The sequence below is a fragment of the Odontesthes bonariensis genome, chromosome 4 (genome assembly GCF_027942865.1).
Source record: "Odontesthes bonariensis isolate fOdoBon6 chromosome 4, fOdoBon6.hap1, whole genome shotgun sequence".
NCBI classification, from domain to species: Eukaryota; Metazoa; Chordata; class Actinopteri; order Atheriniformes; family Atherinopsidae; genus Odontesthes; species Odontesthes bonariensis.
This window is the reverse complement of record NC_134509.1, coordinates 34,340,765-34,357,837: the sequence shown is the minus strand read 5'-3', so window position 1 is coordinate 34,357,837 and position 17,073 is coordinate 34,340,765. Positions and strand designations below refer to the sequence as shown.

The following is a 17,073-nucleotide window of genomic DNA, read 5'->3' as shown; positions in this document are numbered from 1 at the left end:
ATGTTAATTAAATATGAAAATTTGTTTAATTTGACCTAAACATAAAAGGAAAGCAAATGTATGTTAACAAAAATTGAAGAGACGCAGAACCCCATTTACAGCATTGGCTGCGGTTTAGCACATTTTTAAATGATGACCCCAAATGAAAAGTTAATAGATCACCAACTTATTACATTAGTTCTTAAATTGGAGCACAACTGAAACGGAAATTAACTGGAGTGTATTCAAATATAGCCCCTCAAAAATGGAGCACAGCAAAGTGCAACACTCAGAGTTGGTTCATAAGATAAGAGGCGACCAAATCATTTACAATGATGAAGCGGCAGCAATTAGCACCACTAAGACCATAACTCCGGACCAGAGTGGTGTAAAAAGTATTACTCTATAGCTCTGCTCCGGACAATGTAAGATGTACTCAAATCAGCCGAGTAATAAAAAAATAAATCAATGAGAGTGTTGACTGTGAGGATGAGCTTTATTGAAGATTTTATTCAATTCGGGTCAACTGTAAGAAGATGAAAGAGGAAAGGGTGAATGCGCTATGGAAGGCACAGATGCAGTGATAGCCAGAGGGATGATTCTGCCATTTTCTTTAAACACCAGCAGCAGCATCCAGTCCAAGTTAGACAATTTATAACAAACATGTGCTTTTAACTTTGTTTTAATGGGCCCTGCGTTATTGCACTAATCACTAGTCACCATCTTTTCACAGTTGGAGTTACATCTACTCATGACTGCATATCTGTTTTCATGTGCATTCAAGTATGTAGTGTGTGCTAAAAACAGCCCCCCCCCCCTTTCCATCTCCATCATTTGTTTCATCTTTAAACATGATCAAAAATCTTACATTTATCCAAGGGTGCAGAAAGAACTGAGCGGATCTAACTCTGAAGGAAAACCTTTGACCTCTTCTGGCATCTGAGAGGGGGAAAGCTTGCAGGAAACATGTTTCCATGGTTACCACGTTTTGAATCATTCAGCGATGAAGAAAGCGTTATTTACAGCAGAGGAATGTAAATCGGCAACATCCTTTCATCCTGTGTGCATTCTGGTTTGAAAGAGAACAAGAGAGCAGCAGAAAGCAGCGCATGTAGCCATCACACATCAGGACGTTTAACACTAGGAAGTTAGATATTGTAAGTCAGGAGTTATAGCATCCTAAGTGTCTGTTACACCAGTAGTTATCACAGATAGGCACGACGAATAGGAACAGCTTGTGTAAGTTTAACTGCAGGTGAAAAAAGTAATGAGCAACTGCACATTCAGTAAAAACAACAAGTCACTGCAAATCCAACACTCAGTTGAAAGCCCAGCAAGAACATTTGGTTATTAAATGGTTATAAGAAATGGGGGGGGGAGGGTAACGACTGCATTACTTTGGTGCCGTGACGTCCAGTTTATCAGCTCCAATTTCCACCACACAGCCATCCAAACAATTTCACAAACAGACACAGGCACACATATGCAAAAAGAAAGAAAGAAAGAGCCAACTGCAGCATCCACCGGTAGTTTGAAGCGTGGTGTCAGATTGAGGAGAAGTCCTTTCTCAGTATTCCCAGAGGGTGGCACTGTCCAGAGAGTCTGCGGTGGCCTTCAGCCCTCCAGCATGGTCACCTTTAAGGTACTTGCCTCCCACAGCACGGATGGCCATCTTGTTGAGGTCACAGAACTCAAGCAGGAACTGGACAGGTGTGGCGCTGCTGCACGCGATCGCAGTATCGTCTCCAACACTCCAGTACTTCCCCATGGAATCTGGACAAACAACACACCTGATGAAGCATATACAGTACAGTACATACGCTATAGGCTGGGCTGAAATCTGTTTTATGACCTTGAAAGTTGAGCTGAAGTAGCACTTTCTTTTCTATATGTTTCAAACGTTTTCAAAGGAAGAGGAGGAGGAGTGGCAGCTATTTTCAGATCAGGGTTACTAATCAGTCCCAGACCCAAGATTAGTTTGAGCTCTTTTGAATATCTGATTCTCAGTTTTTCCCATGCAAAGTGGAAATCACAGAAACCTCTTGTGTTTGTTGTTGTGTATCGTCCACCTGGCCCTAATTCTGAGTTTCTGTCTGAATTCTCAGAGTTTTTATCCCAGTTAGTGCTGAGTACAGATAAAGTCATTGTAGTGGGTGACTTTAATATTCATGTAGATGTTGAAAATGATAGCCTGAATATGAACTTTAATTCTATATTAGACTCTATTGGATTTTCTCAGAGTGTTCACAGACCGACTCACTGCCTTAATCACACCCTTGATCTTGTTCTGACTTATGGCATTGAGAGTGAACAGTTAACAGTGTTCCCTCATAACCCTGTCTTATCTGACCATTTTCTGATAACCTTTGAGTTTACATTACCTGGCTATACACATAGAATATGTATATAGAATACATATAGAAGGTGTCTATCAGAGGATGCTGTAACCAGATTTAAAGAATTAATTCCATCATCCTTTTCTTCACTGCCATGTGCAGATATGACAGAGGACGACTACCTAAATTTTACTCCAGCAACACTTGACTCTCTTGTTGACAGCACTATAGTTTAAATGCGTACAGCACTGGACAATGTTGCCCCTCTGAAAAGGAAGGTAATCAGTCAGAAGAGGCTGGCTCCTTGATATAATTCACAGCTGCGTGCTTTAAAGCAGACTGCAAGAAAGCTGGAGAGACAGTGGTGTTCCTCTAATTTAGAAGAGTCTCAATTAGTCTGGAAAGATAGTTTAATAACGTATAAGAAAGCCCTTCGTAAAGCTAGAACTGCTTATTATTCATCATTGATAGAAGAGAATAAGAACAATCCCAGGTTTCTTTTCAGCACTGTAGCCAGTCTGACTAAGAGTCCGAGCTCTGCTGAGCCAGTTATTCCTTTAACTCTCAGCAGTGATGATTTCATGAGCTTCTTTATCAATAAAATTGTTTCTATTAGAGAGAAGATTGATGGAGTCCTTCCCACTATTATCAGTGCTGTATCATCAAGTACAGCAGCTCTAGAAGTATCTTTAGAACCAGATTTGTATTTAGATGGCTTCTGCCCAGTTGATCTCTCTGAACTAACAACAGCAATAGTCTCTTCTAAACCATCAACTTGTGTTTTAGACCCAATCCCAACCAGACTGTTCAAGGAGGTTTTCCCATTAATTGACACTTCCATATTGGATTTGATCAATCTGTCTTTGTTGACAGGATATGTACCTCAGCCTTTTAAGGTTGCTGTAATTAAACCTTAACTTAAAAAACCTACTCTTGATTCAGAAGTGTTGGCTCATTATAGACCTATATCCAATCTCCCTTTTATGTCTAAAGTTCTTGAAAAAATAGTTGCAGCTCAGCTTTGTGATCATTTACACAGAAATAATCTGTTTGAAGAGTTTCAGTCAGGATTCATAGCATCATAGCACAGAAACTGCACTGCTGAAAGTTACCAATGATCTCCTCTTAGCCTCTGATAGCGGACTTGTGTCTGTGCTTGTCCTGTTGGATCTCAGTGCTGCATTTGATACGGTCAATCATAGTATCTTATTACAGAGACTTGAACATGTTATTGGGATTAAAGGAACTGCATTAGGCTGGTTTAAATCATATTTATCTGATAGATTTCAGTTTGTTCTTGTAAATGAAGAATCTTCCTCACACACCAGAGTAAGTCATGGAGTTACTCAGGGTTCTGTGCTTGGACCGATTCTTTTCACTTTATACATGCTTCCATTAGGTAATATTATTAGACAGCATGGCATAAATTTCCATTGCTATGCTGATGATACCCAGTTGTACTTATCTATAAAACCAGATGAACCCAATAGGTTGGTCAGACTACAAGCATGTCTTAAAGACATAAAGACCTGGATGACTCAGAACTGTCTGCTTCTAAATTCAGACAAAACTGAAGTCATTATCTTTGGACCTGAGCGCTTCAGGGAGAGATTGTCTACCTATATAGTTACTCTAGATGGTATTTCCTTGGCTTCTAGTTCTACAGTGAGGAACCTTGGAGTTATTTTTGACCAGAACTTATCATTTGACTCACATATAAAACAGGTTTCTAGGACTGCCTTCTTTCATCTTCGTAATATTGTTAAAATCAGGAACATCTTGTCTCACGCTAGTCGTCCATTGTTCCGTCACGTCAACTTAACTCGCCGGATTGGATGCCTAGTGTCGCCGTGTTGCTACTACAGTGGGCGTGTATACGAAGTTGTAGATAGAACATACGGTAGAATGGCTCCGGGGGAAAGTAAATAACTTGTGATTTTAACCAACCGAAGTTTCGGAGTTTTGGAGGGAAATTAATGTGTATAAATCGTCAGCAATGGAACATTATTTCATATTGCACCATGGATGTGGATCTGCGAGCGAGGAGAGCTGCTATTGTGCTGCTGCTGCGACACAGGAGATCTCCTTCTCGCTGCATCACCTGTCCCTGCACCTTTTCTCTGATTTGAAAATGAAACATGAACAAGACATCTTGTGAAAACATGGTCATGGGTGTGATTTGGTTCTTTTGTGGAAATGAATGCCTATCACAATTATTGATAACGTTTAATCCACTACTCCACCTCTGCCCATGAAAGAATTTGATGCACTGGATTGAACCTCTATTCCTTGATGGTCATTACTTTACTGCAAAAGTGGAGATGCTCACACAATTGCCTGCTGTTTTAGGTGTGTTTATTCGCCTACAATCGTTTTAGCACAGCCATACTGGCCACTGCTGCTGTTCATTTTGCCCGCAATAGCAATGACATGAGCAATACCCGAAACGTTCAGGGGTGAATAAACAAAGGGAAAAAAAAACTACATGATCTACTGTAGGGCCGGCACGGTATATGTATTCGTACCGAACCGTCACGGTACGGGGGTCACGGTTAGGGGGTCACGGTTCGGTACGCGCATTTCCACGCAGAATACACACGGTACGGAAGTTTTCTGAACGCGGAACTGTTATTTTGCAAGAGCTCCTTCAGGACCAATTTAAACACTGCCACATGCAAGGTCTGATTGGTCCGTAGAGATATACGCTTTCGGACAGAGTAGTTATAAGAACGCAGTTATCAGAACTGTCCTACTCGAATTTCGTTCTGATAACTGTCCTTCCTCAGCGGAGCTGTTTCAGTCTGTATTCGTACATGAGTCGGGACTGATGCGCCGCGCGCAGCCGTCCGCGTCAGTGACGTGTTAGCCGTTAGCCGTTTAGCGCCACATTCAACAACAAAACGGAACAAAACAAAACCTGAGAGACGAAAAAACACCACAAAGAAGCTAATATGGAGAGCGGGGAGGCCACCATGTTCATGGTATGCATGACGGAGATATTAATCATGGACAATCACATCAGGCGTCTAATATCGAGGCTGGAAAAGCACACAGAGTCAGGATCAAGCGCAGGTGATACTTCTTCGTTTCATGAAGGAAGAAAGGAGAGCAGCGCGCCGCAGACAAAGGAGACAACGTGTAAGTTTAACTTATTAAACACGCGCCGGTTCTGTCTGTGTGGTATGATGAAACATTTCAGCCGTGATAGCATGACATGTGGCGTAGCTACCGACCACCAAACACCTCCGTCAGATGCGTTGCTATAGAACCATGAAAAGACCCGACCAATTACGTCTCCCAAATGTATTACAACAACCTCTGGATATGAATACATGCAGAGCAAAACAAATTACCAAAGCAATTGGAATTTACATCGCATCTGCTATGCGCCCATATTCCACTGTAGAAGAGGCAGGATTCAGATATCTATTACATGTGCTCGAACCTCGCAACACGCCTCCTTCGGCACTGTACCGAAAATGTACCGAACCGTGAGTTTTTTGTATCGTTCCACCCCTAATCTACTGTCATTGGGTAACGCACTACGTCTTTAGTGGCAAATTTGCATAAATTTCGAGCGAGCCCAACTTTTTGACGTGCCGGAGGTCCGCCGCTCGCCGTGCCGGAATCCCAGCATGCTTTGCGAGCACGGCGACAACGATCGGCCGGATTTCATTGAAAATGAACTGAATGCGTTGGATACGGCTTGCGTTGACGGAACAATGGACGACTAGCGTCAGAGTGATGCAGAAAAACTAGTTCATGCATTTGTTACTTCAAGATTGGACTACTGTAATTCTTTATTATTGGGCTGTCCCACATATTCTCTGAAAAGCCTTCAGTTGATCCAAAATGCTGCAGCCAGAGTTCTGATGAGAACTAACAGGAGAGATCATATTTCTCCAGTTTTAGCTTCTCTTCATTGGCTCCCTGTTAAATTCAGGATAGAATTTAAGATTCTTCTCCTTACATATAAAGCTCTTAATGACCGAGCTCCATCATATCTTAAAGATCTCATTGTAAGATATTTTCCTAACAGAGCACTTCGTTCCCAAACTGCAGGTTTACTTGAGGTTCCCAGAGTTTCTAAAAGTGGAATGGGAGGCAGAGCCTTCAGTTATCAGGCCCCTCTCTTGTGGAATAAGCTGCCAGTAAATGTCCGTGAAGCAGACACCCTTTCCACTTTTAAGACCAGGCTTAAAACTTTCCTTTTTTATAAAGCTTACAGTTAGGGATGGCTCAGGTGATCCTGAAACATCCCATAGTTAAGCTGCTATAGGCCTAGACTGCTGGGGGGCCTCATCTGTCACACCTTTCCTCACTTTACTCTCTTTATGTAAATGTGACATTATTGTTGTCATTAACTCGTGTTTCCCTGTTCCAACAGATATCCTTTGAATGGTGTTACAGTGTTGAGTCCTGCATCGGACGGCCCTGTGCTGCGTGTCGTTCCCCCTCTCTCTGCCCCCTGCTTCCTGTCCCTCTGAACTTTCCTATCCATTAAAGGCACAAAAGCCCTAAAAATGTTTTTTATTTTTTTAATTTAAAAAAAATGATAAAACGCGATAAAATATTTATCGGCATTAAATAATGCGTTAACGCGATAATAACGAGTTAACTCGCCCAGTCCTAGTTCTTTCCATTGGTTGTGATGAATAGTGGCTTTCTCTGAACTACAGTGGATTTAACAAGATTACGGTGTGCGCCATTTTAAAAAGCCACATAAAAATGATTCGATTTGTGAGTAAATCAGTCAAATTAAACCCACAAGACAAGGGGAAAACAGGGTATATAAAAAAAAAAGACTTTAAACTCTTTTGTACTGCATTTTACAGAACAACTCGCGTCAGGTCTACTCCTCCTTTTTTTGGTTTTACATTAAAGATAGTGCCTGGTACTTTTTAAAAAATTTTGTTTTTAGGTCCACCTCAGCTAAGGTTGCTCCGCTGATGCAAAGAAGTGGTGTGAAAACCTCAGCTGGTTATACGAAACTATGCGTGTCCCTCACCTTTGATGGAAAAAGCACCGTTATGAAACTCCAGTTGGAAAACATCGTAGGACGCTCGGTTGGAGTCAAGAGTTGGCTGCCCGGCTTTACGAGCCCCAATGAAACCATGCTCCCCACGGAGGACGATGATTGGCCGGTTAATTAGCTTCATCAAGAACTGTTCAGCCTCCCCTTAAAGAGAAAAGGTGATTCAGACCAGACATTCAAATACATCCAAAGCTTTGTATGTTTACCTACTTGATTCATGGAAAAAGTAACAGTCCTAATGGGACCAACAGCCCATATGAGGAGCTTTTTTTTGTGGTTTCTAACCTGATATGTCGCACTTTACAGTTAAAAATGTACTTTTCACATGACTCCATAGCCTTAATCGCAGACTGAGTCATCAACATCTTTAAGCCATTTCCAAGAAATTATGAAATACAATGAGGAATACTTATATTTCAATCGTTTTTTCTGTTCACTCAAACATGACGCTGACATCATCTGGAGTCATTTTTCTCCTCTACTGGACTCTTGCCATGTCTTAATGGTATTTGAGAAATATCAGAAACACAACTGACCTGCATTGTCAATGGTGGCAGCCAGCTGCCCGTTCTTCTTCGCAGTCACATACTTGCCGTTGGCTGCACGGATACACACACGGCCATCACGCCACTCCAGGTCAAAGTAACTGTTGGCACACCTGAACACCAGCCATACAACACAGAATTCAGCGGACTGTTCAGCATGAGACAGACATCATTATGCAGAGCGACTGTGCTTGTGCATTTACTTGGTGGAGGCAGTGCACTGCAGTCCTCCAGCTGCTGTCAGTGTCCAGTATTTCCCAGCAGCAGTTCTGAAAGCACACTTCCTGTCCTCACGGCTCATCTCCAACTGGAAGACTTCCTGGTCCCCTTCCTCGTCCTGATTCGCTGACAAGTCCATGCCTGAAAAATGAGGTAGTCTGCTGTGAGCTTTCGGTCGTCTCCGGAGATGGAAAACCCTCCTACCCTGTAATTCACGAGGCTTCCCATGAAAGACCCCTAAAGCATCAGGATATCCAGAATTTCTGAATTTCTGAAATTGCATATTCAGAACACATCTGTACTCTGACAGAATGAGGACTGGAAACTCAGAAACACAACATTCAGATCATGTGTTGGCAGAATGAAGTTCGGAGAGTGCATACTTCACCAAGGCCAGTGGCCTATTTTAAAGACCTCACCACCTGAATTCTATGCACATTCTTTCTTTGTTCATGCTCCACCTCTGTACCAACTGTCATGAAATACAGCTTAGCAATTTTTCGTACAATCTTGCTGACAGACAAATGGCAATGATCCCATACATCTGCCTCAGCTTTCACCCAAAGGAGCACTGCATAGTCATTTGATATCAGACCGATCCAGGTTTAGAACCAGGTGGATGGATTTAGCCCAAAGATAAATTGCACTTGTGCTGTGAGAAAAGTTAATTTCAACAAAGGCTGATACATTATCATGCAGGAGCACTCTCCCCTAACCCGGAGACGAATTGTACGTAGCTATTGCAGTGATCAGGAATAAACTGAATAAAATCAAGAAGCCTGAATGAAGACCAAGTTTTTGATCAATACATTGTATTGAGGGTGTGTGGTTTTGCCCATTATGTTGAGGAGAGTTTAATTTCCAGTCCAGACCTGTTGGCTAGCTGAACACCTAATGAATAGGGCTGGGCAACAATTAAAATGTTTAATCTGATTTATCACGATTAATCGCATTTGTACGCAGAATCCATCCATCCATTTTCTATACCGCTGAATCCGCCAGTCGGGTCGCGGGGGGGCTGGAGCCTATCCCAGGGGTCAATGGGCGAGAGGCGGGGTACACCCTGGACATGCCGCCAGTCCATCACAGGGCCACACAGAGACAAACGAGACAAACAACCATACACGCTCACACTCACTCCTAAGGACAATTTTAGAGACACCAATTAACCTAACATGCATGTTTTTGGACAGTGGGAGGAAGCCGGAGTATACGCAGAATCCAAAAATGAATTCAAAAGTAGTGTATAGCTTTTAGCATTTAGTTTTATTTTAAATGTGCTGCCATATGAATGAAAGTGCCATAACATTTGTTGTGCAAACACACTTTTAACATCAGAATTTTTATGTAGTTTTTATGTAGAAGCCTCGCTCCACTGTCTGTTTCCTTGAATGATTTGCTGGTATCAGTTGTGTGTTTTGCCTTTAAGTGATATTTTAGACTGGAACTACTACGGTGAGAAGACAATTCAACTTGGCAGTGTTTACAGATGACTTTGGTTCTGTCAACTCCGCCGTCTGGAAGAACTTTAAAATGAAAATGGCCGAGTAAAAGTTCCGTACCCTTCTCCATGTTTAGTGGATCCGCCAATTCCTTTCTTTTCCGGTTTCGCAGCAGACAGCAACAGACTTTTACAAAATAAAAGCCTGTGAGCAACAGACTTTGACAAAATAAAATAAATAATAAAACAGGGGTGGTCCGTGGCGTAGTGGGTTGAGCAGGCGCCCCATGTACAAGAGGCTACAGTCCTCGCTGCAGCTGGCCCCAGTTCGAGTCCCACATCGGACGGCCCTGTGCTGCGTGTCGTTCCCCCTCTCTTTGCTCCCTGCTTCCTGTCTCTCTGAACTTTCCTATCCATTAAAGGCACAAAAGCCCCCCCAAAAATAATTTAAAAATGCATTGTGCGCGATTAAATATTTATCGGCGTTAAATAATCAACGAGTTAACGCGACAATAACGAGTTAACTCGCCCAGCCCTACTAATGAACATGTATTTATGATCCCCCACATCCTGTTAGGATGGAAAAAGTATGAGTTATTCCCGGTCCTCCTGAAATCCACAATCATCCCCTTAGTCTTGTTTATGTTCAATATGTGGTGATTGTTCCTCTAGCACGCCACACTGAGTTCCACCAGTTCCTCGCTCCTATCCATCACGGATACACGCCACAAATCCAATCATCTTTCTGGAGACGACAGGATTCTGAGTTGTACTTGAACAACACCGTGCATATAAAATCCTGCACACAGTAATAAGAAGTTGTCTTCAGTGCAATATACGCCTCGGTCAGACACCAAGATTTTCATTGTCATTGGATCGTTGTATAGTTCGCACCACACGCCAGGTTTCTGCAACAGGGGTCACATACGACACAATTTCCTGCCAGACATAACCACCTGACTCACCTGATTGATCTCCATCAAGCAGTTTCAACTGAGCTCCAGAGGCTAATTTCCTTAGTTCATGGTTTGGTTTTTCGTTTTGAGATAAAACGATGGCTAAATGATAACACCTTGCAGCTAAATGTGGACTCACTTAACCCCTATTCTTAAAGCTCTTCATTGGCTGCCAGTTTCCTCTAGGATCAATTTTAAAATGTTGGTTTTAACTTTCAGAGCATTGCATGGTCAGGCTCCACCTTACATCAGTGATCTGATCCAGCCTTACACCCCCAGCTCGGGATCTGAGGTCTGCGAATCAGAATCTACCGATGGTGCCACGCACTCGTTTCCGGACCAGAGGAGACCGATCCTTCCAGGCTGTTGCTCCCAGGCTTTGGAACCATCTTCCGCTCTCTCTGCGTTCGATGGAGTCTGTTGACGCCTTCAAAAGGCAACTTAAGAGCTTTTTATTTGTTCAGGTTTTTGCTTAATTGTCTCAGGGGTTGCTATGATTGTCACTGAGTTGCCTTTTAAACTTATACTTGTATGTACTTCCCAACTGTGTGTTTCTGTTGTAACTGTAAAGCGCTTTTTGACCCTGGTCTGTGAAAGGCGCTGTACAAATAAAGCTTACTTACTTACTTTCAGCTCTCATACAGACCAGTTTCTCTCTTATGTTACACTACAATAAAAGCAGCTCCTCTGCTTTGGTCACTTTGTTGTTTATGAGACAGCAGCGGCTTCTCTCTGGTGTCAGTCTGATACCACATGGAAACATCAGTGACTTGGTTGTTCGTGCCAATGTTTGACCAAATTATGCTCAAGTTGTTAAAGGGATAGTTCGCCTCTTTTGACATGAAGCTGTATGACATCCCATATTAGCAATATCATTTATGAACATTTTCTTACCCCCTGCTGCGTCCTGTGAGCCGAGTTCCAGCCTCGTTTTGGTGTTGATGAAGGTAGTCCGGCTAGTTGGCTGGGGTTTAAAAAATAAAGCGTTTTGCTTCTCAAAACAATATGCGTTCAAAAGAGTAATACATTTGCATCACAAAGTTGTTCTCCAGGAAAAAGTCAGACCTCACAATCGCTTGGCTCTATTTTCTCTCCCTTCGTATCACTGCGTGCTGTGTAGACCGTGCAGACCGAAGTGCAGACCGAGCAGTCCCCTGCAAATACCGTAACAGGTGCGGCTGTCGGCAGCAGGCAGTGATACGAAGGGAGAGAAAATAGAGCCAAGCGATTGTGAGGTCTGACTTTTTCCTGGAGAACAACTTTGTGATGCAAATGTATTACTCTTTTGCACGCATATTGTTTTGAGAAGCAAAACGCTTTATTTTTGGGGCCCCAGCCAACTAGCCGGAGTACCTTCATCAACACCAAAACGAGGCTGGAACTCGGCTCACAGGACGCAGCAGGGGGTAAGAAAATGTTCATAAATGACATTGCTAATATGGGATGTCATACAGCTTCATGTCAAAAGAGGCAAACTATCCCTTTAAGTTGACAAGTTTCTTCTCCATGCTCTTTGTCATGTTTGCTGTATGCGTGCTGTTCTACTTTTCCAGGTCTCGCCCTGTCGATCCCCTCTGACCCAATCTGTTGCACTCATCGGCCGATGACTCGCTCAACAACTCCTCCCCTGCTGAACGAACAAAGATCAATCCCGCAAAATATTCAGTGAGGACTCGTGCGTGTCTGGTTGTGACCCACGTTTGCGAAATCCAACTCCGCCCACGGACAATCTGATTGGCTGAGGTCTTGGGGGGCAGAGAGTGAACATGGCTTCTACAGTAAGATGATAAACTGGATGTGGGTGGAGCCGAATGCATCAACTCCTTCTTCTCATGGGTTGCAGCAAAATGTTACTCCAGATCTGGCCAATTGTATGCAGCCTCCGACATTTATCTGCAACGTTCAAATCAGGGGGCTTAAAATCTTTAAAATCTTGTAGCGTTAACCACACAATTATACTTAATTCTGCAAAAAGTAGAGCCGTCCTCTGCTGAGCATTTTATGGGACAACAGTTTTAAGGCACTTCCTCTTTAGCTTTGTCCAGGGGATTCACTGCTTCACTTTTTCTTTCTTAAAGTTTCGATCGTTCCCAGGTTGGACAGTCGACTGGAAAAGGGAAGGGCTGTGATGGGTTCACTAAACAAATATATCACTTTTAGATAAGTAGAAAAACCTGGAGATAAACTTTTGTCGTTTCTATCGGGGGTTTAAAATCACAACTCAGAGTTTTCTAATTAAACATATTTAGGATATTCTTCAGTAGATATACAGATTGAAAGAGGAAAGACAACAAGCACCTTTGTACAAAACTGACACATTTCGCTGGCAAACGGTTGAACACAGCGCTGTGTTGCATCCCTCTGGCTGATCCAGTCTATTCCTGGAGTGGATACTTTCATGCATCTTTGCATTTGTAGCCCAGATAAAGACGGAGAATCCCCTGGTGGTTATTTTTCGAGGCGGAACCTCAATCCTTTTTTTTCTAGTTCTAACATACACTTTCGTGCAACTTAAGACACATCATCAGTGTTGACACCTGGGTTCACTGGGTTGTTTCGGGTCTTACAACAGACACCCTCGCCCAGGGGACCCAGCCGGGGGTGATCAAGTCCCGGCTTGTGTCTTACGAGCATTTGCCCACGGGTTGCCCCGCTTGATCCACAGCCATCTGGACGCCTTTTCTGCTGCGTCACTGATGTTCTTTTATGGCTCTCCTGTTTTGCAGTCCTTTCAGTCCCAGCATCTTGAGTGCCCTGATAAGAGACTGGCCAGCGAATCCTCTGCATCCGACCTCGATGGGGTTGCATCGGGTCCTGCATCCCCTGCTTCGGCATTCACTGGTCAGCTCCTCATACTTGGCCCTCTTCCTCTCAAAGGCCTCCTCTATCCTGTCTTCCCAGGGGATAGTCAACTCCAGCAGGACCACTTGCCTCATTGTTTCCGACACCAGGACCATGTCTGGCCTGAGTGTGGTCACTGCGATGTTCTCCGGAAACTTGAGCTGTCTCCCTAGGTCGACTTTCAACTGCCAGTCCCTGGCTGTTGCCAGCAGTCCCCCTGGTTTGCTCCTGAGCTGCTGTGGCTTCTCCCCAGCCCTAACAAAGGCGATGGCCTGCCTTGTTGGTTGTAGGTGTTTGCTGGTGGAAATCCCTGTGCTGATGGCCTCAGCAATGACCCGTAGCACTTGGTCATGGCGCCACCGGTAGCGCCCCTCACCTAGTGCTCTTGGGCAGCAGCTCAGGATGTGCTCCAGCGTTCCAGCTCTTTGGCAGAGAGGGCACAGTGGGTTCTCAGCCAAGCCCCAGCGGTGGAGGTTGGATGGGCTTGGGAGGACATCGTAGACCGACTGGATGAGGAATTTGATCCGCTGTGGCTCAGATCGCCATAAGTCTGTCCACGAAACCTTCCGGGCCGCTGCCTCCTCCCAACGGGTCCATGCCCCCTGCTGACACATCCCTACAGCCCTACTGCAGCGGAGTTCCTCCACCCCTGCCCGGACCTCCTCCTGGATCAGCTGACGCCTCTCCTTCCCCTTGGCCTTGTTGTAGGAAGCCCTAGGGTTGCTCCCTAGTCCTGCCCGCCCGGTTGCCACTGTTCCCACCAGCTCGCTGTGCCGCAAGCAGGACTCGGCCTGGTTTACTGCCTCTTGAGCACACCACTTCCTGCCGGTCCTCACCTCTATGCCAGCCGAGGAGACTTTGATGTCACTGGAGTCCCTATACAGCAGCACCTCTCTTGCTCGGGTAACCATGAACTCCTCTGTCAGACTGCTGAAGGGTAGTTTAAGTTTGTTGTTCCTCCCGTACAAGGCGATGTTGCTAAGGCTTAGTGGTAGGCCCAACCACTTCCGCAGGAAAGAGCTGACCTTCCTCTCGAAGCACTCGACGGTGGTAATTGGCACATTGTAGACCAGCAGTGGCCAGAGGAGTCGAGGCAGGATACCATGCTGGTAAAGCCAGGCTTTAAACTTGCCTGGTAGCCCTGACTTGTCCACTGCCCTCAGCCAGGTTCCCAACTCCTCTGATGTTGCTTGGAGTGCTGCAGTGTCCCTCAAGGTGCAGTCATAGATCTTGCCCAGGCTCTTGACTGGCTTCTCTCCCACAGTTTTAAAGACGCTTTTTAAACTGGACTAAACTTTGCTCCGAGATAAGTTAAACATATGTGCGTTTCCACGGTAACACCATGTGGTTTACAAATTGTGGTTCATTGACAACACTGAGGATTTGACCAGTAAGAGGATGAAGAGTAACCCACTGGAAGCTGGCTTTGGTCAAAATGACTTGAACTAATGTACAATCTTTAACTGAAGAGCTCTCCAACTGTTAACATCTTAAGCAAATTACTTTCTGCTGGAGTGGAGAAGCCTTATGATGCGGCAGGTCGTTCAGTCATGTTTCTTTTTTTTGTTCTGGAAAACCCAGACACAATGAATTAGTCTTTATCATACAGAGAGGATGCAATGGATATATTTAGGCATCCAAATTAAGTCTGTAATTTGTTAGGTCATAGCCACATGTCATGGTGTGTGAGAAATCAATCCAATGCAGGTCACAAGCCACTGACCTCATTCTTCAATCCATCTCTCCTGGAATGCGAACACACATACACACACACACACACACACACACACACACACACACACACACACACACACTCGCATACAGTTCAGAATACATCAAGGAAGAATGACTTTGTGGAGAAACTGCTGTGAACGATCAGTCCCATGTGCATGGCAGCAGAATCCAGCTGAGACTGAGTGGCGACAAGGAAAAATGGCTGCAAGAGGCATACAAATCCACATTCAGCAGGCTGTCTGAATCACACCTCACTCTTTGTGGCCTCTTTTCTTTGCATCTGCATCTCCTCCATTTTATGCCTTTGTCTCTAAAAGAAACCTCTGTGTCTGTCTGTTCTGAGATAAAGAATGGCAAATATATATCTGTGGATAAGAACTGACCCACCAGCAACCACAACGGAGTGATAGAATCACTGCAGAAAAATGTCAAGCTAGGAGAAGACTGGCCAAAGGGAGGGAGGGGTGCAAGGGAGAGCACCATAATGAAAAACACATGGTGTGGGGAAAATGTCAAAAAAAAAGAAAAGAAAAAGGAACCACATTCTCTCTCTCACGCATCAGAATCATGTTACAGCTGCGTCTGATGTGCGCCCAGTAATGCAGTGACTCAATCAATCTGGTGAAATGTGATTTCTGCAGAACCTCACCTTGCCTCGTGGAGACGTTTTTCTCGTTGCCTGCAGTCATTACGACCTGCGCGTGGCTGCGCTCCAGGCCAAAGAGTTCGTCCTTTCCAACCCGGCTGCTCCTCCCAGACTTCATCGTGCCGGTGGGGCCCCCGGGTGCCAGGTAGCGCCCGTTGCAGTCGCGGAATGCCACTTTCCCGGAGCGGAACTCCAGCATGTAGCCGGTGTCCTGGTCCGTTTTGGTGGCCAGGCTGCCGTCATTGCGGAGGAAGCGGTTGTCGCAGGTCTCCAGGTGGTAGCGCTGATCACGGTAGACCAGTGTCACCAGCGAATCGACGCCCCAGGGGACATCCCGGTCTATTGACAGCTCCCCGCGCGCGCTCAGGTGGGCGAAGCGTTTGCGCGCAAAGCTGTAAAGGTTGACCTGCGGGTGCACAGCCAAATGGACACTCCATCTCTCCGCCGGCGAGGCGCTCTGCGCAAAGCAGGTGATCCGATCCTCGCTTCCACCCAGGAAGCGACCGTAGGGCTCGGACTGCAGCGACCACCTCCCGTCCTCGTGCGCCGTAATGACGAAGCGACACTCCCGGCCGCGCGTCTCGCTCTCCGCGGTAACGTTGCCGTCTTTGTCCGTGGCGAGGTAGCGGCCCAGGTGGGACAGCAGGAACACGGCGCTGCCGTCCTCCCCGGTCTGCTCCAGAGTCCAGGTCTGCTTCTTCTTCAGGCTGCTGGCCGAGGCGTTGATCTTGAAGCCGAAGGTCTCCGCCGTCAGATACTTCCCTGCGCTGTTGATGAGCCCCAGAGGGATCCGCAGCAGGTCCCCGTCGGCGCCGTTTGAGGACATGATCGGTCTGCTTGTGACAAGAAAAGAGAGATTCTGGGCTTAATGAGAGGAACAGACAGAGACAGACTGTGGGAGTGATAGAAACAGAGAGCTGCTCTCCTCTGATAGATAATGATGATGATGAAGAGTGTCCCCTGACTGAAAATCCACACTGCCTCGCTGGAGCTGCAGGACTGCTTTCTTTTTTTTTTTTTTTTTTTTAACGACAGTACACGCCCCACTGAAGGCAGGAGTGAGAAGGAGACTGCTGCAATTTTTAGCAAACCATCCCAGCCAATAGCTGCTGATCTCTATACATTCAGAATGTCCAAACCACCAGGACTAATTTTTCTTTTTTTTTTAATAAACTTTTTTGTTCGACTCCACCTTCATTAAATTCAGTGAGCAGAGATTTTCCCCACAGCTGTGCCTTTAGGGTTGTGTTCAGTGCGGGTAATGCGCGCATTGTTGACTCTTTTTGTCTTTGTTTAAATGTTGTTCCTTTCTGTGAAATTGAACTGTAATGCGAATAATTT

General features: G+C 45.1%; 1 protein-coding gene across 1 annotated transcript; it reads right to left on the bottom strand.

Moving 5' to 3' along the window:
- Positions 1–456: 456 nt before the first annotated feature.
- On the bottom strand, positions 457–16,758 carry LOC142379018 (fascin-like). Its single transcript, XM_075464079.1, has 5 exons — positions 15,736–16,758; positions 8,099–8,255; positions 7,887–8,008; positions 7,324–7,494; positions 457–1,752 (listed from the first exon to the last, which is right to left on the bottom strand). Exons 1-5 carry the CDS (start codon positions 16,556–16,558, stop codon positions 1,547–1,549), a joined length of 1,479 nt encoding a protein of 492 aa, XP_075320194.1. The 5' UTR covers positions 16,559–16,758; the 3' UTR covers positions 457–1,546.
- Positions 16,759–17,073: the final 315 nt, after the last annotated feature.